This window comes from Cnephaeus nilssonii (genome assembly GCF_951640355.1).
Source record: "Cnephaeus nilssonii genome assembly, chromosome: 2".
Lineage (NCBI taxonomy): Eukaryota > Metazoa > Chordata > Mammalia > Chiroptera > Vespertilionidae > Cnephaeus > Cnephaeus nilssonii.
In genome coordinates, this window is record NC_137073.1 from 25,905,979 (window position 1) to 25,931,104 (window position 25,126).

At 50.2% G+C, this 25,126-nt stretch overlaps 1 protein-coding gene across 1 annotated transcript in view; it reads left to right on the plus strand.

Moving 5' to 3' along the window:
* The window catches only part of ABCC1 (ATP binding cassette subfamily C member 1 (ABCC1 blood group)), a 151,146-nt gene that overhangs the window by 59,643 nt on the left and 66,377 nt on the right, over positions 1–25,126 (plus strand). Inside the window, exons 6-10 of the mRNA XM_079796250.1 lie at positions 8,555–8,616; positions 10,103–10,234; positions 19,918–20,148; positions 20,826–21,003; positions 22,279–22,440. Of these exons, the coding sequence (XP_079652376.1) occupies positions 8,555–8,616; positions 10,103–10,234; positions 19,918–20,148; positions 20,826–21,003; positions 22,279–22,440 (765 nt within the window). The remainder of the gene's footprint in view (positions 1–8,554; positions 8,617–10,102; positions 10,235–19,917; positions 20,149–20,825; positions 21,004–22,278; positions 22,441–25,126) is intronic.

The following is a 25,126-nucleotide window of genomic DNA, read 5'->3' on the forward strand; positions in this document are numbered from 1 at the left end:
CCACTCATATCCCAGAGGCAACTGCTGAGTTTAGACTGTTTATGAGCGCATCGTAAACACCATTTTAAATTCCTTTCTCCGTTACACTTCTGGTCATTTGGTAATTCAGCGTTGTGCCGGGGCTGAGCTGGCTCTGGGTCCCTAGAGATGAGCAAACGTAGGCTACCGCTCTTGAGGAGAGGTGGAGGGGGGCAGCCGGCTAATGAGCCAGCAGCTGCAGGATGGACAGGGGGCTCCGAGGCAGGGCGGTGCTGGGGCTCCAGGGCCAGCCAGCATCCAGGGGAGCGGATGCCTGAGTCAGAGAAAGGAGAGGCCTTGCCAGGCCAGCGACGTTGAAGGCGGGAGGGTGCACAGGAAAGCGCTCCTGGTAGAGGAGCCAGCGTTTGCAAAGGTCTGGCAACGTGATGGAATGTGGGAGTGAGTGGGAACTGCGTGAATCCTGCTTGGCCGGGAGGGATGGGCCAGGGAGCCGAGCACTAAAGATCACGGGTGGAATAGTGTGTCACTCTAAGGCCTGGGAATCCTGACCTGCTGGAAGGGTTTTCAGTGGGGGAGTGACACACTGGGAGGGGGCGTTCAGAGGACCCCTCCCACTGAAGACTTAGGAAGCCACTGTAGGAGCCCAGGCAGGTAGGCTGGAGGGTTGCCAGGGCGGTGACCCTGCGTGCCCTAGAGCATCAAAATCCAGGAAGCAATGGCTGAGGTCATGGGGAAAGGGCGGCGTGTATGTGGTGGGTGTTACAGTAGAAGAAACTGGTCCTGAGCAGGGAGGTGATTAGCACAGCTCGAAGCAGGAGAGGCAACAAAAACCAGCAGTGTTACAAGACATAGCAACACCATCTCTTTTATTGTTGGACATTTAAATCGTCCCAACCAGTAATAATGATAGCAGCCTGGTGTGCTGTTTTTATGTATTAATTTATGAATCCTGGAAGCAACCCAATGAGGTGGAATTATGAATCTCCCCCTGTTTTTGCTTGTTGTTAATCCACGTCCAAGGATATTTTTTCTTTTTAAGAAGGTGTGGAAGGGAGGGGAGAAACAGAGAGAGAAACATGGATGTGAAAGAGACACAGCAATTCGTTTCCTCCAGCACATGCCCTGACCAGGGCCAGGATTTGAGCCTGCAACTGAGGTGCATGCCCTTGACGAATTGAACCCAGACACTTCAGTCCATGGGCCGACGCTCTATCCATTGAGCTAAACCAGCTAGGGCTCCCCCTGTTTCATGGTTGAGGACATGGAGGGCCAGAGTGGTGAAGTGTCTAGCCTAAGCCACAAAGCTGGATCCTGAGCCCTCTCACTGGGTCCGAACACCTGAGCCTGCTTGGCATCACCTGGAGGGCTTGTTAAAACACAGATCTCTGGGCCCCACACCCAGAACTTCTGAGTCCGTAGATCTGGATGGGGCCCCAAAAGTCACATATCTTTTTTTAAAAAAAAAATATGTTTTTATTGATTTTAGAGAGAGAGGAAGAGAGATAAAAACATCAATGATGAGAATCATCGATTGGCTGTTGCCTGCACGCCCCGTACCAGGGATTGAGCCTGCAACCTGGGCATGTGCTCTGACTGGGAATCAACCACTGAGCCACCCTGACTGGGCAGTATTTGCATTTCTAACAAATTCCCTGGCACTGTGGATGCTGGTGACGGGCCCACATTTCAAAAACTCCTTCTCTAAGCTTTCCTCCTGTCTTACTCGCCCCTTACTCCTGGGCATTTAGGAAGTGCAGAGTGGGAGTCACCGGCAGACAAGCAAACTACTGGTAAAGGTAGATTTCTGAACCAGAAAAGAGGTGTGGGGACCTGGGCGAGGTCCCCAAACTGCCCTGTGTGAGAGGTAATGAATGTGAGAAAGAACCAGTGCCTGGGGCTTTTGTATCAAATTGGTTTAATCCACATGGTTTCTGGCCAGATCACCCAGAGCCAGATGCGGATGCCAAAGAACGCAGCTCTGTTTGCATACACCAGGCTCTCTCCTCCCGCCTCTGCCAAGGCTCGTGTGAATTACTCTCGCTTCTAAATGCAGGGGGCACCCGTCCACGAGCCTCCGTCCTGGGTCAGGAGTGAGTCCACTTCGGTCTCAGAGGCCGGAAACCCCAAGCTGGCAGCTCTGCTTGTAATGAATGACACCGGAACATTCTGCTTGGTTTCGGTCGAATGGCCTGCTGTCTGCATCCTCATCCATGAGCCCTTTTCTTCTTCTTCTTTAATTCAATCATCGGTCTTGGCTACTGAAGCACTCCAGTTGTCTGTTATCAGAGAGGGACTTCCAGAACGTGGTTCCCAGTGGATACGGTATTTGCTTCTCTGTGCTGGCGATGGGGACCCTGTGTCAGCCCGACGTGACTTGTCGGTAATCTGAACATCTGTGTTTGGATCCCTTGGAGGGAGGAGGGCTGGGGAGACGAGTTTGACAAAGCCCTCGGAGTGTACACCGTAGAAACCGGAATGTCCGTGGTAATACCCGGCCTCACTGAATTTGCCGGGCGGATTTTCTCACAGGAGTTGGGCTTTTTAGGAGCTGGCGGGAGGATTGGTGTTTTCCCTCTGGGCCATCGTTCTTGCGGCCTCATCTGTGCAAGGTTGTTCAGTCCGCAGGCTGCTGCATGTTCGACCACAGCTGGAGTTGCCTGAGTTTGAAAGAAGGCCAGCATTTGTGAGGGCCCTGTGGGGATATGCCTAACACCCTTGCTATTTGTACCACGCGTCTGTGCAAATTAGAGAAGGATGACTCATCCCCCCTGGCTGGGTGACTTTTAAGCTGATGGTGCTCCTCCCTGGCACGGGACCTGGCGGTCTTGTTGAACTGGCACAGGTGCATTTCAGCCCCCACTTGCCCCGTCGGCCAGGCCTCTTTGTGCAAGGTTTAACTTGCACACCTGTACTGCGCTGATGCCTAGACTGAAGGAAGACGGGGTTTGGAGGCAGAAGGCCGTCATTTGAGCTCTAGTGTCCCCTTTAATAATCATTGTGTCCTAGGGTGTTATGAGGTCTGGTGTGAGCAGGGGTCAGCCACCATGTTCAGACAGTAACTATCTGAGGCCTTGCGGACCACATGGTCTCTGTCAAAACTGCTCAACTCTGTCCTTGTAGCGGCCACGGACATTTGTAAATGAATGGGCTTCACCGTGTCCCAATACAGCTTTGCTTCCCAGCGGCCACCCATGGGCCTCCGTTTGCCGACCGGATATAAAGCATCTGGTCCAGGGCTCCGTGTGTGACGGGCCTGCCAGAAATGGAAGGCGATGTTATTGTTCTCACTACTGTTATTTATGCTAAGACTACTGATACCATTTCTTGAGTTTTACTCTGTGCCAGGTACTGTTCTAAGTACTTAACATTCTTTTTATCTCATTTAATCTCAGCACCATCAAGTACCGTGTCCAAGGTCCCATGGCTACTAAGTGGCAGAGCGGGATTCATACCCTCTCACTTCCTAGCTCTGTGTTGCCTCACACATCAGCTACCCCTGTTCCACCCCCCTTTCTCTCTCTGACATCCTGTTTTTCCCTTTGTTTGAGCGCTCATTGTTTATTCCTATATAATAAAAGGGTAATATGCAAATCGACTGAATGGTGGAACAACTGGTTGGTATGACACGCACTGACCACCAGGGGACAGGTGCTTAACTCCAGAAGCCGGGCTGACGCTGGCTAGTGCAGCTGTGGTGGCGGGAGCTTCTCCCGCGGCAGTGCTAAGGATGTCTGACTGCTGGCTTAGGCATCCCTGAGGGCTCCTGGACTGTGAAAGGGCACAGGCCAGGCTGAGGGGCCCCCCCTCCTCCCCCACAGTGTACGAATGTCGTGCACCGAACCTCTAGTACTTACATATTTACTTGGGTCTTGGTTTGCTTCCTGTCCATTTTCCCGTCAGTTGGGAGATTTTATGTGGTGCTCGCTCCTTCCTAGCTCTGTCCCCACCCCTTAGCTGCCTCCTGGCATATAGGCAGGTCCTTCCTAAATATTTGCTCAGGAAATAAATGAGTCATTGCCAGCTCTGCCCCACCCCTTCTCTGCCAGTGCTGCTTCACTTTTCACAATGGGTAGGAATTGGGCCACACTCGAAGTGCCTTGGTGATTCCCTAATAATCCACCCACTTCCGGAAAAAAAAACAGCCTACAGAGCAAATACCACCACCTCCTCCACGTATAATATTGCTACCTTAGGTTGGGAGAATTTAGCTTGTAACAGAGTCCCATGAACCTCATTTGACTTGTTCCTCCTTGTAGTCCTGTAAGGCAGGCTGAGCAGTAGGAAAAACTGCTCCCATTTCCCAGATGGAAAAACTGAGGCTTTGAGGTGAAAGGACTTGCCCTAGCCCAGTGGTCGGCAAACTCATTAGTCAATAGAGCCAAATATCAACAGTACAACGATTGAAATTTCTTTTGAGAGCCGAAAACCGACTTCTGCGCATGGGCCACGAAGTTTCAATTGCATTGTTTGTGCGCGCCCGCACGTGGTATTTTGTGGAAGAGCCACACTCAAGGGGATAAAGAGCCGCATGTGGCTCGCGAGCCGCAGTTTGCCGACCACGGCCATAGGTCATTCAGCTAGAAAATGGCAGGTCTGGGATTTGAACCTAGGTCTGTCTGGCTCCCCAGCGTGAACTTACTCTGCTTCAGGTTGGTCTGGAATGTAGGACTGTGGCCAGCTGCATCGGACTGATTTCATTGAAAACATACTGATGCCAGGACCCCACCCTTGGTCTGGGTTGGGACCCTGGGCAGCTGGGCGACCTGTGGCTGCCAGGGCTGAGGACTTCCCCAGGCCTGGTGGCCCCAGAGTGGAGTCTGGTGGTTCTCAGCCCGGGATGTGTGTTTGAATCACTGGGGAAGTTTGTCTTGATGGGAATTTTCACACGTGTACAAAAGCGGAGAGCATCCTCTCTAATAAAATGGCAATATGCAAATTAACCATCACTCCGCTACATAAGCCACGCCCACCAGCCAACCCACGCCCACCAGCCAATCAGGGCGAGTATGCAAATTAACCCCCATCCAAGATGGCTACAGCCACAGAGAGCAAGGTTTCCTAGGTAACAGAGGAAGCCAAGCTTTCCATAGCCGTTGCAGGCCTAAGCCTCCACTCAAGCTACAAAGTTTCAATTATAGAAGGTAAACAAATTGAAACAAATGGCGGCAGAATGGAGCTTGAGAGAGCAGGCCAGGGTTGCCGGCGGCAACAGGGGAAGCAAAGCTTTCAGCACATCCTGGCCGGGCCCACCCGCTTAAGGCAACAAAGTTTCCATTGTAGAAGGTGAATTAACTGCCACAGAAATGGCTGCAGGAGGCTTGGCTCCAGAGGGAGCAGCAGGAGGCTTGGCTCCGCTCCAGGCTACAAAGTTTCAATTGTAGAAGGAAAATAAATTCCAGATACCAGGGCCTCCACTTGGGTCGCCAGGGGGCGTGGCTGACCTGCAAACCACCACAGGCCCCTCGCTCAGGCCGCCCCACGCCCCAAGGGAACCCCACCCTATCTGGGACGCCCTTCAGGGCAAACCAGCTGGCCGACACCCGTGCACCAGGCCTCTATCCTATCTAATAAAAGAGTAATATACAGATTGATCATCACTGCAACACACAATATAGCTGCCCCCATGTGGTCAAAGATCCTGCCCTCATGTGGACACAAGATGGCCAGCAGGAGAGGGCAGTTAGGAGGCACCCGGCCTGCAAGGGAGGGCAGTTGGAAGTGATCAACCCTGCAGGAGAGGGCAGTTAGGGGTGACCAGGCCGGCAGAGGAGGGCAGTTGGAGGTGATGAACTCTGCAGGAGAGGGCAGTTAGGGGTGACCAGGCTGGCAGAGGAGGGAAGTTGGGGGCAAACAGGCTGGCAGGGGAGCAGTTAAGCATCAACCAGGCTGGCAGCGGAGTGGTTAGGGGGTGATCAGGCTGGCAGGCAGAAGCGGTTAGGGGCAACCAGGAAGGCAGGCAGGCGAGTAGTTGGGAGCCAGCAGTCCTGGATTGTGAGAGGGATGTCCGACTGCCCGTTTAGGCCCGATCCCACCAGGATCGGGCCTAAACGGGCAGTCACACATCCCTCCAGGAGTCCCATATTGGAGAGGGTACAGGCTGGGCTGAGGGACAACCCCCCGCCGTACACGAATTTCGTGCACCGGGCTTCTAGTAGTAAAATGAACTGCCATGGACTCTTTACCCTGCATCGCATGTGTAAAGATTTCAGTATGTATCTCTGAAAGATAAGGAATTTAAAAAAATTGTTTTTAATCCTCACCTGAGGATATATTTAAAAAAATTTTTTAATTAATTTTTAGAGAGAGAGGAAGGTAGAGGGAGAGAGAGAGAGAAACATCAATGTGTGAGAGAAACACCCATGTGAGATAGAAACATTGATGTGAGAGAGAAACATTGATGGCCACCTCCCACATGCATCCTGACTGGGATTGAGTCTACAACCCGGGCATGTGCACTGGCGGGAATTGAACCAGTGACCTTTCAGTGCATGGGATGATACTCAACCAACTGAGCCACACCGGGCAGGGCAGGGATTTTAAGTTTTTAATAACTTTTTATTTTGAAATAACTCACAAAAACTTGCAAAATTTACAGAGTTCCTGTGTACCCTTCACCCAACCTGCCCCAGTGATAGTATCTAAAAGAGTATGATTTTAAACAATACGACTAGTATCTTTAATGTCATCAAATATTTCCATACTCTATTGTGGTTGCAAGCTGGTGCACTTTCTTACGTCCTATCATTCCTTCATTTATTAGCTGGACTCTTTCTATGCAAAGACTCTTCCCCTCATCTCTTTGGTCCCCCCTCTGGTGTAGGTCAGTTAGCACAGGCGGGGAAAATGCTTGTGTCCTACCCGTTTTCTGTGTTCAGAATGACTTGGTTCACTAGCATCTTTTATGGGTGACATCAAGAAGTGTTTTTGTTTTTTTCCAGTGCCAGTATGAACTTGTGTATTTAAACATGTGATGTGTTTCAGTTCATTCTGTTTACTGTCCTTATAGCAGCTCAGATTGTCCCTCTGTGGGCCAGTGGGAGCCACGCCTGGTTGCTCCCGAGGCCTGTTAGCAATCCTACTCAGCTTTAGTTTCCTTGGTGTTGGGTGTTACACGGTGTTCTAGGCTTATCTTATACATTTCCTGCCCAGCCACTTTGCCAAGGAGACTGTGGGAGCTAAAAACAAAGATGCCTTGGTCCCACCCCAAACCAGCTTAATCGGAATCTCGGGGGGGTGGGGCCCAGGTATGGTGTTTTCTAAAAGCGCTCCCAGCCCCGATGGAAAACTACTGGGCCCAGGGGGTCTCTCAGTGCCTCATCTTTGAAAAATGCTGGAACCTTGAGCACCATCCTCAGCCGAAGAGCTCATCGCTGCACGGCGACCCCTTCACTAAAGCTGGTAGCTGAGAATTTAGAGCTGAACGTTTCAGCAGTGAAAGCCGGCCGTGTGTGTCATCCCAGCGGCTCCACGCTGCTATCCCTTCCCTTGTCTGTGTGTTGTTGAACTGGAGCTCTCTTTGCGCCTTTGGGAAAGCGGTTCTCTGAGAGCCTGCTGAGAATCTGTCCATGTCCCCATAGCCCTTTGGACGAAGACCCAAATTCCGTACGTGGCCTCCAGCATAGACTGCCCACACCCCCTCTTAGTCCCTGGAGCGGGTTATGCCCCCATATGCCACCAGGCCTTTGCACATGCTGTGCTCACTGCGGAGCCGCCTTGCCGCTCCCCTTCACTTCATTGTCCTGTCTCGCTCTTCAGACCTCACCTTGCACATCTTCCTCAGGAACCCCTTCCCGGACCTCCTTACTGGGTCAGGCCCCAGCCCCTGTCGGCTCTCTTAAATACTGTGAGCCCAGGAAGATACCAGTGATCCCCCTGACATACCCTTGGGGTGTGATCCCCATCGCAGTTGTAGTTTTGTATTTGTTCACGGGATCATTTATTAACGTCTCTCTCTGGGGCCTGACTGCAGCTCACATCCTGGTTCTGCCACTTCCCGCTGGGGACCCTGGGCCAGTCATTTCGCCCCTGGGCTCCTCAGTGTCTTCCGTTACAAAAGGAGGTTGATGTTTTTACCTACTTCATTAGGAGGTTATGAAGATCGAATGAGATAATTTGTGTAAAGAGCTCAGAATAGAGCTAGCTAGTAGAGAATGTCAGCAGGTGATGTCATGCTTATTACCCCTACCACCTTTCTAAAGGGGGCTTATGTCTCTTCGTTGAGATTTGTGTACACGGTGCTAGGCACACAGTAGATGCTCAGAAAATACTTGAATGAATGAACGCATGGAGCGAAGTGGGGACAGCAGTAGCACCACGCTCGTTGGGTTGCTGTGGGGATACAAGATAAGGCCCTGTACCATTTTTACACGTAGTAGACGCTCACATATTTGCTGGGTGAAACTGCGAGAGCTGCCATGGGTTTATTTAAGGCTCAGGAGAGGCATCCTTTCAGGGTGCAAACTAGTGGCGTGAGAGTGGCTGCTGGTCCTCTGGGAGGAAGAGTGGGCTTCCGAGTGCTATCAGCGATGAGACGTGGAATCATTCACCCTCCCCACCCTGTGTTTCTCTCCACTAGAATCCTTGCCCGGAGTCTGGTGCGTCCTTCCTTTCCAGGATCTCCTTCTGGTGGATCACGGGGTAAGGCCTGGCCCTCCTGCCCAGGGTGGGGGGAAGAGAGGAGTTGTGGGGGGAGGGAGTGTGTGGCATAGCTGTGCCCTGAGTGTGCCTGCCCCGGACATGGGTCTCAGAGACACTGACCTTGTCCCCACAGCCACTGGGACCTCTGTGGACGGCTTGGCCTAGGGCAGCTGCATGCTCTTGTCTTAGCTTTGGGTTTGGGTATTTTTTAACATTAGGAATAATTACTATTATTGGCATTGTTTCAAACCCTTCACCATCCGAAACGTAATATACAGGCAACGTAGGGAATGTGGGTAAGAGAAACATGCATAGATCAACAACAGAAAGCACCAGAAGGCAATCACAGTCAACAGTTCGATAAGCTCTCTTCTGCTTTTTGTGTGTGTTTGGTTTTTTTTGCACATTCCTCCCCCTCCCCCACATGGTCAGCATCTTACTGGGGATTTTTTGAAACATCCCCCCCACCCCCCAATCAGCATTGTTCCTTGTCTTTATAAAGTTTTTACAAAAATTTTTTAAATTAAATACTTTTCAGACCTAATTATTTTTCAAATTATTGTTAAAGAACACCATTGGGACAGTTAGTATAATTTAAATTTTTAAGTTTTTATTGATTTTTAGAGAGAGAGAGGGATAGAAACATCAGTGAGAGAGAAACATCACCAATCAGCTGCCTCCTGCATGCCCCCTACTGGGGATTGAGTCCACAACCAGGCATGTGTCCTGACTGGGAATCGAACCGCTGACCTCTTGGTTCCTAGGTCGATGCTCAACCACTGAACCACACTCGCCGGGCAAGGGACAGTTAGTATAATTTAAATATGGACTGTGGGCTATGCCATCCATGCTGGTATTTCTGAGTTTGATGATTGTTCCCTGGTTATATAAGAACATGTCCTTTTTGTTCGGGGGATGGATGCACACTGATATTTAGGGGTAAAGTGTTTAGAGTCTGCAACCTACTTTGAAATGGTTCAGAAAAGAATGTGTTCACACAAGTGTGTTTATAGAGACAGAAAAGGATACAGCAAACTGGGGAACGAGATGAAGGGTAGATGGCAATTCTTTGTACAATTCATGTGAGTTTTCTGAAAGTTTGAAATTCTTTTAAAACAGCACGTTAAAATATTAGGTTTACTTTTTACTATGAAAGTGTTCAAACATGTAGAAAGACTAGTCCAATACACCTCACTAAATTCACCACCCAGATGTAAAGTACATTGGAGCCATCCTGGTCTTTCCCTCCTAACTATTCTGTGTGTGTCTCTAAAAAAAAGAGGCCATTTTTCCTGGGTGACCTGACAGAATTTAGCAATAATTATTCAATGTACCCACACGTCCATCCACATCCAGATTGTCCCAGTCGCTCAGCTGCCTTCGCTGCGGGGCTGCCATGAGGTGGCGGTGGCGGGCGGGTGCGGTGAGGGCCATTGTCCACTTCTTCTCGACTCTCACCGCCTCCCTCCTTGTGTTCCTGCCCCAGGTTGATGGTCCGGGGCTACCGCCAGCCCCTGGAGAGCACTGACCTCTGTTCCCTGAATAAGGAGGACATGTCAGAACAAGTTGTGCCCATTTTGGTCAAGAACTGGAAGAAGGAATGTGCCAAGTCCAGAAAGTAAGTGTGAGTCCTGCTGTCTCGGGGGAAGCCAGACGCACTCTGGGACCAGTGCTCACCCCCTTCCCCGACCGGGAGGAGATAAAGCAGAAGTATTTGCAGGGTCTCTGGGCCGCGGGAGGGAGTTAGGATCTGACCCCATGTGCGGGGAGAAGGAAGAGGTGGGTTTCAGGTAGGGCAATGGCACGGGGTGAGTTCTGCTCTGTAACCACCCTGGGACTGCCGTGGGGCAGGCGGATCACGGGGCGGGCGGGGGCGGGGGCGGGGGGGGGGGGCAGGAGAGGGGATGTCGAGACACTGGAGGGGGAGACGCTGGCGGGCTTGAGAGTTGCCCTGGAGGCTTTGTTTCCTAGGTAGAGAGCTTTCTGAGAATTCAGCGAGATAAACATCACCCGATAAGTTATCTGTCATTGGATAAGCCCTGTGAAAACCCTGGGCAGGTACTGGTGTGCAGGCTGTGTTTATTCCTCTTGCTGGCCGGGCTGGGCGCTTGCATCCCGCCTGGGAGAACATGCTGAGAAACGGCTCATTGGGCCACCCGCGGGGTGCTGTCTCCATTAGCACCTTGGCCTTTGGGGGGGGGGGGGGGGGAGTCTCAGCTTGGGAGTTCGCTGCCTCGGGTCGGGACTCTGGCTTGTAGGTCACTTACTCTGTTCCCAGAGGCGTGAGCCAGATCTAGCGCCTGTAACCCCTGTGGAGGGACGGACAAGGTGGGGGTGAGAGGAGAGTCCGGTTCTGGGAATTTCGGGGTGTGGCCTCTTGCAGTGAGGCCTCTTTAGTTAGCTGGAGACCAGTGTAGCCTGTGTGGCTCCGCTGCTGGGTGTCCCGGGCCTTCTGGGGAGCAGGCAGTGGCAGCCGGGCAGGGGGTCTGGCTTGGCTTCTTGCTCTCCGGTCTCCACAACCCAGTCCCTCTCACTCCCCTCTTTAGCCTTGGGTGACTCCGCTCCAAAGTCAGGTCTGGCTGCTTCCTCCCCTCTCCCCACCCCATCCCCACCTTTTAAATTGCAATGCTTCATTGGTTTCTATCAAATACTTTCGAGTTTAACAAAATGGAGTGGAGATTTCTCTTTGATTCTTGGCCTCCTGTAGGTTAAGGCCATGGTGGACTGTGGTTCCTGCTGGCAGGACTATAAAAACTTCATTGGCTCTGGAAATGAGTTTGGCAGTTTTTTAAAACGTTAGTTATTGTACCACCAGCCATTCTTCTTCTAGGTGTGTAACCCAAGATAACTGGAGACGTGTTCATAAAACACTTGCAGAGCAGCTTTGTGTGCGAGGGCCAAGCTGGAAGCCACCCAAACATCCACTGACAAGGGAACAGACATACAAAACATGGTGTAGCTATGAAGGGAATACATTAGAACAAAAGAAAGGAATTCTCTCTTGATACACTTGACAATACGGAAATGTCTCAAAATAATTATGCCGAGTGAACAGAGCCCGGAGTGCATACTAGGTGGTTCCATTATATATAATTGTAGAAAATGGAAACCATTGTAGAGTAACAGAAATCAGATCAGTGGTTGCCAGGATGGGGGAGAGGTAGAGAGGTGGGCGGGGACCTTTGGAGACGATGGATGTGTTCTTTATTTTGATTTCCCTGGTGGACTCACAGGTGTATACATGTGTCAAAGCTCGTCACATTGTACACTTTAAATATGTGCAGTTGGTCGTATATCAGTTATACCCCCAATAAAACTGTATATTAAACAAGTGGTAGTGTTTAAAGAAAGAGTGACCGTTTTACTTAATTGTCTCTGGTTCACAAAGGAATGCAAATAGCAAATAACAAATAAAAAACAAAAGAAAACAAAACTTTCCAAAATATGCATGTTAGGCAGTGGTTCTCAACCCTCAGACTCGTCATCCCCTTGAAGACAAAGATTTTGTAACAGCTCCTTCACTGGATTTGTCAAATGAACTCAAAAAGAGTCTGGAGGCTTTGGCTAGAAATAAATGATAAAGGTTTATTTAAGGGTTTTAGGACCTGCAAACCAGGAGCACAGCTGGGCAATACCTAAGAGTGTGTTACCGGGACCCCAATGTTTATGAGTCCGTCGGCCTGTACACACTGGTCCAAAGAAATGCATGAGCAGGAGTTCTCAGTATAGAAAGAAAAATAGTTTAATACTGAATTGGCCAGATGGGAAGCTAATGCTTGAGACCAGACTCCCGAAGGCCTGTAGGTTCAGATTATATAGGGCAGAATCACAAGGCATCGAAGGTTAGGGGGTGTGGGGTCCTGCTGGGGGCTGGTCGGTCCAAGGAGAGGTAAGGATAACAAATCATTCCTTCAGTCTTGAGGACAGTTCTGAGGTCTGCTCCTGAGTCCCTCAGTCTGGTCTGCTGGGAAGGTAGCCAGGGGAGCTGAAACATAGCTGAGGCCAAGCAGGATGTTCTCTTTAGCCTGCCAGAGGGTCGGGCCTTGTGATCATTAGTCAGGTCTGGGCTAGTGTCTTCTGCTGTGTCAGCGGTTGCCGATAATGGGGGAGGGAGGCTAGGTCTCTGAGGGGTACAGAGAAGAAAGAGATAGGATTTCTAGTGCTAGGGTTTAAAACTTATTTTATCTAAGTCATAAGGACCCTCGCTTTCAAGAAGAAAGAAAAGCTAGGAGTCCTGTAGTAAACGGTACGTTCTTGAGAAGAATCAGTCCTGCCCTCTTAGCCTCTGGATTGGTCCGAGATGGGAATCCTCTAGATCAGCGGTCGCCAACCTTTCGGACCTCATGGACCACCAGTGGTCCAGGGACCACCGGTTGGCGACCACTGCTCTAGATGACAGCTGGTCTGGATCCTGGACGTCAGGTGGTCTGGATATGTGAACATTCTTTCCTTAGTCCTCCAGGGGTGTCACAGGGTTACCTGGAGGTCTGATGTATATCCAGGTATTGACACGGGGCTGGGGGGCGGGGGGGAGGTGTCAGACCGGACCTGGGTTCAGCAGCCTCGGTTCTTGAGGTCTGGTTAGGAAAGAATTCAGAGTCAAGACTCAAACTCTCAGAGAACATTTATTTGGAAAGTCATAGGGGTAGAAGAGTTGAGTGTAGGAAACAAGTTATAGAGGTAAAGGAAGGAGCTTAGAAGTGAGGAAGGTAAAGGTGACACACCTGGGGGAAGAGGAGGGCGAGGGGGAGGAGAAAGGCACGGGCATGCTCCTGGGTGCTCTCTCCTAAGGGGTTTTGTGTGTGTGTTTTTAAAACAGGAAGATGAGTGAAAGAAGCCAGTCCTATAGGATACCTATAATATGGTTCTATTTTATTTACTTTTTTAAAAAAAAATATATGTATTTTATTGATTTTTTACAGAGAGGAAGGGAGAGGGATAGAGAGTTAGAAACATCGATGAGAGAGAAACATCGATCAGCTGCCTCCTGCACACCCCCTACTGGGGATGTGCCCGCAACCAAGGTATATGCCCTTGACCAGAATTGAACCTGGGACCCTTCAGTCCGCAGGCCGACGCTCTATCCACTGAGCCAAACCGGTTATGGCTTCTTTTCTTTTTTTAAAAAAAATATATATTTTATTGATTTTTTACAGAGAGGAAGGGAGAGGGATAGAGAGTTAGAAACATCTATGAGAGAGAAACATCGATCAGCTGCCTCCTGCACACCCCCTACTGGGGATGTGCCCGCAACAAGGTACATGCCCTTGACCGGAATCGAACCTGGGACCCTTTAGTCTGCAGGCCGATGCTCTATCCACTGAGCTAAACCGGTTAGGGCTCTCCTAAGGGTTTTAAGGGCGAAGATTTTAGGGGAGGTCCCGGGGAAGATCTCAATAGAATATTCAGCAGTTTTCCATGTGTGTCCTTTCAGGGTCAGGGTCTCCACTGATTGATTACTTGGTGGCAGAGCAGAGGGTCATTATTCAATGAAGCTGGCCCTGAGGTCAGCCAGGGTAGGGGTTATCAGGGGTCATTATTCATTGTAGCTGGCCCTGAGGTCAGCCAGGGCAGGGGTCATTATTCAGTGTTGCTGGTCCTGAGGTCAGCCAGGTCAGGGGTCATTATTCAGTGTAGCTGATCCTGAGGTCAGCCAGGGCAGGGGTTATTATTCAATATAGCTGGTCCTGAGGTCAGCTGTGGCATAGCTTGTCTGGTTTTGCTTTTCTGGGCTTGGAGCTGAAATACAACTGAGGCCTAGATGTTATCTCAAGGGAGGAAAGATCAGGGGGTCCAAACCTCATGACACATGATGGCGATATGCTCCATGAGGTAAGGTCCCATCTTACAGTTGTCCTTTGTCAGGCATCTGTGGCTTTCCACCCTGGTGACCTTCTGTACCCAGCCCATCGTCCTTGCTCTGCTCATGTCTCACTGCCTACCACATCAGGACTGGCACGCTCAATCAATCAGTTCCCAGGATAGTTCAAACAGGAATGGAATTGTTTCCTCAGGCCTCAACCTCCTTGTTTTTAGGAATTTTGCAGTTCAACTCTAGTGACTTCATTTTATTTCTTCACTCTATTCCTCAGCTTAAGGAAAAATATAGATAAAAATAACCTGCCACATATCCAATTTAAAAAATCAACATACTGCTAATGCTCTCACTAGACCTTAAAGGAAAACTAAAAGGTGAGGGATTTATAATAAACGACACATGTTTCAGTGTGTAAATGTTCAGGCATGCAGTAGAATATAACTAAGGAGTCGCTGCTGGCTCCTTAGGGGAGACTTGTCTGCAGCAGCTCAGCTGACCGGTCTGTGGTTCTGGAGACCTGATCCACCAGCACCCTCACAGACCAGGAGTTTGCTAAGTGGTCACCAACGCTTGGCAAAGTTCCTAACCAATTAAAGTCTTTCCCTAATTTGCACAGTCATTGCTTTCCTAAAAAAAAAATAATTTGAGGCATATTTAAACTTACAAAAAAGAAAACGCACACTGTGTATGGATTTATTCCAGAAGATGGCATTGGATTCTAGACTTAGGTAATTCCAGGCCTTTCACCTGCATGGGCGCCCGCCAGCTTCTTCCTTTGGGACTGTTCCGTACCTCACAGGCCGTCTGGTCTCTGGCTCAGTAGGTGGGACCATCAGAGAATGCAAATTTGCAAAACACAGGCTTCCCCCTTGAGAAGCCTGTGTTTTTTGAGGAAGGAAAAGCACTAAAACAAACAAAACAAAAAGATAACATAAAAAGGAAGAACGGCTTGAACATTTGCATCTGTGACGTTGAAGTCCTGCCAGGGCTGTGCTTTCCCAGGAGGGCTCATTTCCCAGGAGGGCTCTTTGGTGGTGGTGGTGGAAATGTGCCTCAAGTTGGTAAAATCCTTTCTCCGAGACTGGAGATCACATCCGCCCTTCTGTGTTACATTGGGTATTTATGGGTCCAAGATCGCGCTCAGAGTATATCCAGAAATGTGGAACTTTCATCAGGCTAAGACCACTTTAAGTGTGAGATTTCTCCTTTGCCAAAAGATGAAAGGCCTTATTTAACCAATGACAGACAGAGCCATCCGTAGCTCCTCACTGCTACTTGGTGGGTCCAAGGCCCTCCCAGCCTGCTCTCCCACCCCCTGGCTATCTCGAGGCTCTGACTTCCCAGAAGAGGTGTCCCCGCTCTTTTCAAAATCCTTAGTCCCGGGCCTTGCTCACCTGTTCCCTGTGCCTGGAGCCCCCTTCACCTCCCCAGCTGGGCCTGTTCCCTTAGCCTGCAGGTGTTGCTCCCACGGGCTGTGAAGACCCATTTCTGTCACGAGCTCCTTGATGGTGGGGCCCTCTCCCCAGGGCATGTGTTCAGTCCATTCATAGATGAGTGATGTCGAAATCCTGTCGAGTCTGCAAGTCCCTTTTTCTTCCCAGGTTCCAGCTTCCTCACCTGTTTCTGTTCCCCTGTTCCAGGCAGTTTCTCCCTATTCAGACCTTCCCCTTTAACTTTCCATTCCCCTCCTGCTGGCTTCCCCCTTCCCGGAGTGCCTTCCTCACAGGCCCCTTGTCACTGTGTGTTTTTCCCCTGACCAGGCCTTAGCTGATCCTTTCCACCGTTCTTGACCTCTTCCCCCAGGCCTGAGCCGCCCTCCTTTCTGCCTGCCCCAAACCTCCTCCTATTCCTTTGGCAGCCCGTCTCCCAGCCACAGAAAACAGCCCTGGGTTAGCCAGGCCACGCCGGCCCAGGGCCAGGGCCCAGCTTGGGAAGTGGCGCAGAGAATGAATGGGGGAGGGCTGCGCCACTCCCTTCCTCTCTGCTGGCTGCCTTCTCCTTGCCAAGAAGGCATGTGTGCCGAAAGAAATACCAAACCCAGCCAGAAACCGGGGAAAGTTGGTGAAGTGGGCAGGGAAGGACCTTACGTGGTCACACAGACAGCACAGAGCACAAATAATCCTCTGTGGCCCGTGGAATAGTGTTCCTCTTCTCCAAAGATGTCCACGTCCTAATCCCCAGAACCTGAGACTATGTCACCTCCCATCGCAGAGGGACTTGGCGGGTGGGATTGAGTGGAGGATTTTGAAATGGGGAGACTGTTGTGTATTGCGTGGGCCAAATAATCACGTGTCCTTATAAGAGGGAGATAGGAGGTCAGAGAGAGAGGAAGCAGGTGGGGGGGGGGGGGCGGGGATGCTATGCTGCTGGTTTTGAAGGCAGAGGAAGGGGCTTCGAGCTGGGACTGTAGGCAGCTTCTAGAAGCTTGGCTGGCAGGGAAGCTGGTTCTCCCGAGAGGCTCCAGAGCAACGCAGCCCTGTGTGCCCACGTAGGTCTCCGACCTCCGGGAGTACGAGGTGCTAAGTTTGTGCTGTTCTAAGCGCCCTAGTTGGTGGCAGCTTGTTACGGCAGCCACAGGAAGTTGTGCAGCTTCACACAGAGCTTACGTTTCACTCTGGGTGCAGTGGAAAGTCGTCGGTGGGGTTGGAGGAGGAGAACCATGAGTTTTTAGGATGGTCCCACTGGCTGCTGTCCCGGGAGTTGGTTGTAAGGGAACAAGAACGGGAGGAAATGGGGAGTGGCGAGGCGGACCTGGCAGTGGTCCCTTGCTCGGGTGGAGGCTGTGGAGATGGGAGGAGTGGACAGATGACTACATACATCCCATATGTGGAACGACAGGACACAGGCCTGATCAGATCTAGGAGACTGAGGGGGTTGGGGTCCGGGATGAGTCCCATGTTTCGGGTCCTTTCCTGGGGCAGGGAGCACAGAGGAGAAAGACCAGGACTTGACAGGGCCTAGACTAGGGCCCCCAGTTTGGAGTGGGACACGGCCAAGGCAGGTGGGAAGGCTGTGGTCTCCGGGGGGCAGTTTCTCATGGTCCAGATGGGCAGATGCGGCATAGAGGTGACATAGAAGTGACAAGCAAGAGTCCCCTGTAATGAAGAGATCAAGCAAAGAACTTGTATGCATATGTGCATAACCCATGGACACCGACAATAGGGTGGTGAAGGCCTGGGGCAGGAGGCGGGGTCGGACTAGACAGGGTCAATGGGAGGGAAAAAGGGAACGTATTTAATACTTTCAACAATAAAGACTAAAAAAAAAAAAGCAACAAAAGCAAACACAAAATGTTCTGGGGCAGTGGTCGGCAAACCGCGGCTCGCGAGCCACATGCGGCTCTTTGGCCCCTTGAGTGTGGCTCTTCCACAAAATACCGCGTGCGGGCGCGCACGTACAGTGCGATTGAAACTTCGTGGCCCATACGCAGAAGTTGGTTTTCGACTCTCAAAAAGAAATTTCAATCTTTGTACTGTTGCTATTTGGCTCTGTTGACTAATGAGTTTGCTGACCACTGTTCTGGGGGGAAAAAGATCAATTCAGGAAAAGAAAAAAAAAGAGTCCCCTGAAATCAAATGCTATTCAGTGAACTCATGCTGTGGAAGAAGTTTGTAAGTTGTAAATGTTAGGGTTGGGTGGGGATGAAGCTTGGAGTCCAGGCTTAGCCATTTGAGGATGTTGTTTTCACTGCATTTTGGTAGATGGGAGCTAGGGGTATATCTGCTGCTGCATAGCAAATTACCCCCAAACACAGCAGCTGAAAGAACAATGTCCATTCACTGAGTCAGGGACCCAGGAGCGGCCTAGCTGGGTGGTTCTGGCTCAGCGTCTCTCATGAGGTTGCAGTCAGCAACCAGGGCCGCGGTCCTCTGCAGGCTCAGCTCGGGCCACTCAGGATCTGCTCCAGGTTGCCCATGGCTGGCAGGTTAGTGCTGGCTGCTGGCGAGGTCTCACCACGGGGGCCTTTCCAGAGGGCTCATTGAGTGCCCTTGCAACATGGCAGTTGGCTTTGCCCAGAGTGAATGACCTAAGAGATAAGGTGAAAGCCAAAGCGTGCCCTGTGGTCTAATCTCACACGTGATGCTCCACCATTTCTGCAGTGTCCTGTTCCGAATGAGAGAGGACTCCACAGGGGCATGTATGAAGGTTCCGATTTTTGCACATCCTTGCAGACACTGTTTTATCTGACTTTCTCATGATAGCCATCCTCATGGCTGTGAAGTAATATCTGACAGTGGTTTGGGGTTGCATTTCCCTGGTGACTAATGATGTTAAGCAACATTTCATATGCTCACTGGCAATTTGCATATGCTCTTTGCCCCTTTTAAAAAATTGGGTTGTCTTTTTCTTAGTGAGTTGGAGGAATTCGTTATGTGTCGCAGTTACAAGTCCTTTATTAGACTTTAAGAAAAATCCTTACTCAACTACATACATCCCAGCTATGGAACGGACAGGACACAGGCCTGATCAGATCTAGGAGACGGGGTGGGGGGGGTCCGGGATATTTTTCCCATTGATTTTCAGATTGAGTGGAGGGAGGAAGGAGGGCGGCGAGAGATAGAGAAACGTCACCATGAAAGAGACACATCGAGTTGCCTCCCACACACACCTCTACTGGGGCTGCGAAACCTGCTACCAAGGTACATGCCCTTGACCGGAGTCAAACCTGCGACCCTTCATTCTGCACATGCCTATGCGCTAACCACTGAGCAACTGGCCAGGGCCTTTATCAGATTTTTAATTTGTAAATATTTTCTCCCATTCCATGGGTTGTCTTTTCACTCTTCCCCCCGCCCCCCCCGCCCCCACCATGAAATCTTCTCAAGGACTGTGTGAGGATTCACTTTCTTGGTAGTGTGTTTTGAAGTACTATCGTTTTTTATTTTGATGAAGTTCAGTTTATTTTTTCTTTTGTTGCTTGTGCTTTTGGTGTTTATATCTAAGAATCCATTGCTAAATCCAAAGTCATGAAAATTGATCCCTCTGTTGCCTTCTAAGATTTCTCTAGTGTTAGCTCTATGTTTAGGTCTCTAACCCATTTCAAGATTGTTTTGGCTCTTCTGGGTCCCTTGAGATTCCATATACATGTTAGTATTAGCTTGCCAGTTTCTACAGAGGAGCCAGCTGGGATTCTGATAGCGATTGCACTGAATCTGTAGACCAGTTTGGGGCTGGCACTCTGCTGTGCCCTTCACGCCTATTAACTCGTTTCATTCTCACAACAGCCCTAGGAGGTAGGTCCTACTTTAATCTGCATTTTACAGACGAGGAAACTAAGGATTTGCCTCAGTCACACAGCTGGCCAGTGGCCGAGCCAAGATCCTGAGTCCAAGTTCATAGCCACCGTGCTAATAAGCTGCCTCTGCGATGACTGGGGTTCTCTGGCCGAGCCTCCCGAAGGGTGGGGTTCTCTGGCCGCCCTGGCAGCCGGTGGGCTCAGCCTCTGGCAGAGCCCACATGGCTCCACACTCCCTGTGTTCCAGGCAGCCGGTGAAGATCGTGTACTCCTCCAAGGATCCCGCCAAGCCCAAAGGGGGCTCCAAGGTGGATGTGAACGAGGAGGCCGAGGCTCTGATAGTCAGGGCCCCCCAGAAGGTGCGGGAGCCGTCCCTGTTCAAGGTGCTGTACAAGACCTTCGGGCCCCACTTCCTCATGAGCTTCGTCTTCAAGGCCCTGCACGACCTTATGATGTTTACCGGCCCGGAGATCTTGAAGTAAGACCCCTTCCTTCCCAGCTGAGCAACTCTTCGCATCCTTCTAATGCTCCCTTAGGGTCGGGGGGCACCTTAGGGTCAGGTGGCATGCTCCAGGGGGCTTTTACAGCCCAGTCTCTTCGTCTACCTGCTTTGCCTGGTGCTTTTCTTTAATAGCATCTTAATTAAGGCCACTTTGATTGCAGGTAACAGAAACTACTTACTAGGTTCCCCTGAAGCCAAAAAGGGGGACGAGAGAGAGGACTGTCTTAGGCAGCGAAGATCCCATGAAAATTGCAGCTCAAACCAGAAAGTCAGAAAGGAGGTTACCTCTCTCTGCTCTGTGTTTACCTACCTATCTCTTTCTCCCCCCCCCCCCCCCCCCCCGTCTCTTTGGAGCCACATATTTGTTCTCTAGCCTTCCCTGCTCTGTCCCCTTATGCTCTCTATTTGGTTACCTGCTGCGGGTGACTTGCGGGTGATGAGCTAGAGCAGTCCGTGCAAGAAGCCTAAGGCACCCTGTCATACATGAGCTGCTGTCCGTCAGATCACCACCATGGATTTGGTTGTCAACCTGTAAAATTGAAGTACTAGTGCTCGCCTCACCCAGCTTGGGGGAAAATAAAAATGCTGAAGCTCAAAGACTTTCCCCCCCGCACATGCACGTCATTCTGCGCTCTGTCCTTGCGCCTTCGCAGGTTGCTCATCAACTTTGTGAACGACGAGAAGGCCCCGAACTGGCAGGGCTACTTCTACACCGCGGTCCTGTTCCTCAGCGCCTGCTTGCAGACCCTCATGCTGCACCAGTACTTCCACATCTGCTTCGTCAGCGGCATGAGGGTCAAGACCGCCGTCATCGGTGCCGTCTACCGGAAGGTGGGTGAGGCCAGGTCGTGAGCACGGGGGCCGACTTTGACATCTGCTGTGGCCCCACAATCTGTAGGGACTTGGCTGGGTCCTCTGGGACCACCACGGGGATTGCAAGCCCAGCTCCTGGAGCAGTGGCCCCGGGGTGGCCTCAGGGACTGCGGACGGCACGGATTGGCAGTTCTGCATTAGGCCTCAGCAAAGCAGATTCAGGGGTGAGCCTTTAGGAGTCCTTGAGCCCCCGTGGCAGCCATGGGAGACGGAATTTCTCAGGTGATACTTGGATTTTGGGAAATCCAAGTTCAGATCCTAGCTCTGCTAGTCACAGTCTGTGTTTGAGCTTGTTCTCACTCTCCATTTGACCTGAGCAGATGGCCCCTTCCCTGGGTGACAGGGTACGTAGCAGGCTCTAAAGGAGCTGGATTACCTTCTTGGTCACTCTCTCCTTAGCCTCTGCGGCAAGGACACTGCTTGGGCCCCATGGGCTGGGAAGAGACTGTCTAGCAGAACGGAAGAACGGACTAGCTCATTAGTTCCCAGCCCTGTCTGCAAGTCAGACTCGCCTAGAGAGCTTCAAAAACTCCTGATGCCAGGGGCTGTTGTACCCCAAGAAACCAAACCAGGATCTCTTAGGTGGGACCCAGGCATCATTATTTCTAAAAGTCCCAGATCATAGTGTGAAGCCATGTCTGAAAACCAGGGTGTTTTGTCCCTCCAGGTGATGTTTGTCCATGTCTGGAGATGTTTTTGGTTGTCATACCTGGGGGTGCGGGCATCTAGTGGGGAGAGGCCAGGGATGCTGCTAAACATCCTGTATTGCACAGGACAGCCCACCAAGCATGACCCAGCCTCGATTGTCTGGAATGCCAACATTGAGAAACCCTGGCCTAGACCTTGGTCCCTCAGTGTGTTTGGGGACGAGCGGAGCCAGCATCATCTGGGAGCCTGTTAGAAATGCAGAGTCTCGGGTGAATCAGAGCCTCTGTGGTAATAAACTTCCCGGGTAAGGCGTGTGTACACAAAAAAGGATGCAAAGTCCAGGTTTAGGCAACTTCTGAGTTCCCTTCCACTGCCTCAAGATGGGGAGGCAGTGAGTGCATCCATACGAGTGGAGGCTTCCTGCTGAGACGGACGAGCTGGGAAGGCAGGTAAGTCAGCAGGGGAGGAGGAAAGAGCAGTGGCCTTTCCATTCTTGAGCAGCCTCCTTCCTTCTCAAGGGCCTGGAGGTAGAGCGCAGGCTCTTCATCTGCCACGCTCACCCTTTCCCTCTCCTTTGTCCCACAGGCCCTGGTGATCACCAATTCTGCCAGAAAATCCTCCACGGTCGGGGAGATCGTCAACCTCATGTCTGTGGACGCCCAGCGGTTCATGGACCTGACCACATACATTAACATGATCTGGTCAGCCCCTCTGCAAGTCATCCTTGCGCTCTACTTTCTGTGGCTGGTGTGTGTCCGATGTGGGTGTCTGTCATGTGGGAGGGACCTCGGTGTGTGGGCGGTGGGGGTGAGGGAGTGGGTGTTGACAGAACCTTTATAGCTCACTGGTAGTTCTTGCTGTCATTTACATTTTATGTTCTGACCATCAGCCAATTCCTGGATGTTTTATACCTTCCCTCAGTTGTTGGGTTCTCTTGGGCGGCATAGTATTTGCATTCATCTTTCCTTGAGAATACATGTAATTAACATAGCCTACAACATACACACCATATTTCTGCCACTGTGTTCTCCCAAACACTAACCTAACATTTATTCACTAGCCCTGAATTATGTTGGTCAAGATAATATCTCTTGGCTGCAAGGGGTAGAAATATACCAGATGGAATCAGGGAAGGATGCTGAACTCCCCTCTCCCATGAGCAAACTCAAATATATAGGTATGCTGAAAATGAGCACTTCCTGAATAACAAGGTAAAGAGACAATAGAGATGGCTGGGGAGCAGCGGGTGGTGCCATTGTTTACATTCCCCTCCACTTCCATGTGGCTGGTGGAGCTCTGATCTGGGCGTTGGCCTATCTGCAAGATCACCCCAGCAGTTAACAGCTACATCGCCCAGAGCCACTTGTCTCTGAGCGAGAGAGCAAGCAGGAACAACAGGTGTCACCACTGCACCTGGCGGGAAGGCCAGGAACCACTCCAGCCACACCAGCCAGTGCCCCAGGAACCAAGTGTCTGCCTGGATCCAGCTGGATTCCCTAAACTACCCAGCAGAGGAGCCTGCAAAGAGGTCACTTCTACACAAGACCACTTTCTGCATAACAAACAAGAGAGAGACATAAAGAGAAGGCTGGAGAGCCGCGAGGGCTCTCCTGGGACTGCAGGTCATTGTTTATGTCCCCCTCTGTCTCCATAGGGTGGGTGGGGGCTCTATCCAGGTGCTCTGGCCTACCTGCAAGATCACTGCCCTGTGTTTCCGGACACACCGCCTGAGCCCATTTTTGCCGCGAGCAAAGGGAGCAAGCAGAATAGAACCCACAGGGCGTGGCTGCACAATGTGGCCTCCCCACTTGGAACCACTCTAGCTCAGTAGGCCAGCAATTTGGACACCTTAGGCACCTGTTCAGCTCCTACCATCCTGCCAAAACCACCTGGCAGCCTACAGAGGCTGCTTTACCATTAGGCCACTTGTCCAAGACTGGGAGAGAGAGCTATTTTGTCTAATTTATATAAACAAACATAGAAAATCAAACAAAATGAAAAGACAGCAGAATCTCTGTTAAGTGAATGAATAAGAAAAATCCCCGGAAAAAAACCCCTAAGGAAATGGAGATAACTAACTTGTCTGATTAAGAATTAAAAGAAATAGTCATAAGGATGTTCACCAAATTTGAGAGTGCAATAGAGGAACTTTGGGAGAACAACAAAGAGACAGTGTAAGAACAAACAAAGCAGACCCAAAGAATACAATAACTGCAATGAAAAATACGTTAGAAGGAATCAACAGTAGATTAGCTAACACAGAAGAATGGACCAGTGACCTCGAAGGTAGACTAGTTGAAATCAACCAATCAGAACAGCAAAAAGAATTTTTTAAAAATGAGGATAATCTTAGGGACATCTGGGATAACATCATGCACACTAACATTCATATCATAAGGGTTCTTTCCAGAAGGAGAAGAGAGAGAAAGGTACAGAAAACCTATTTGAAGACATAATGGCTGAAAACGTTCCAAATCTGAGAAAGGAAACAGACATTCAGGTCCAGAAAGTATAGAGAGTTCCAAATAAGATGAACCCAAAGAAACCCACACCAAGATATATTACAAATTAAAGATGAGGATATGATCTTGAAGGCACCGAGAGGAAAATGAGTTACGTATAAAGGAAACCCCGTGATGCTATCAGCAAATTTACATGTCAGAAGGGAGTGGCAGGACATCTTGAAAGTGCTGAAAAAAAGGAATCTACAACCTAGAATAATTTCCCCAGAAAGATTATCATTCAGAATTGAAAAGAAATAGTTTCCCAGACAAGCAAAAACATCACCATTAAGCTAGCTTTGCAAGAAATGTTAAAGGGTCTTCTTTAAGCAGAAAAGAAAAGGCCATAACCAGAAAAAAGAAAAGATGAGAACAGAAAAAAAAAAAAAAAAGTCACAGGTAAAGCCAAATATTTAATAAATATAGCTAATCAGACATTTGAAAGGCTACTAGGATGGTCAAAAGAAAAAAGTACCAGATTTAAACAATACATAGTAGCAGATAACACATTACAAAAAGGTCTAAAACATGACATTAGTAACGTAAGTATGAAGGGGGATTAAACATAGTCCTTATAAAATACATTCAAACATGAATGTCTTAAAATAGACTGCTATAGATAAAGAATGAAATACAGTGTGGGGCAAAGGTAGCTTACAGTTGTGCATATGGAAAATAACACAAATAATCTACACTAATAAAAGAGAAATATGCAAAGTGACCATACCTCTACAACGCCCATAAGCCATTCAGTGAGTATGCAAATTAACCCAACAAAGATGGCGCACTGGAGATGGAGTGAGCAGGCGGCTTGGGTTGCCCCCAGCGACGGAGGAAGCGAAGCTTCCAGCCCATCCTGGCCTCCGCTCAAGGAGGGGCTGGGAGTCTGGGTCGCCAGGGGGTGTGGCCAGCCTGAAAATGGCCCTCAGCCC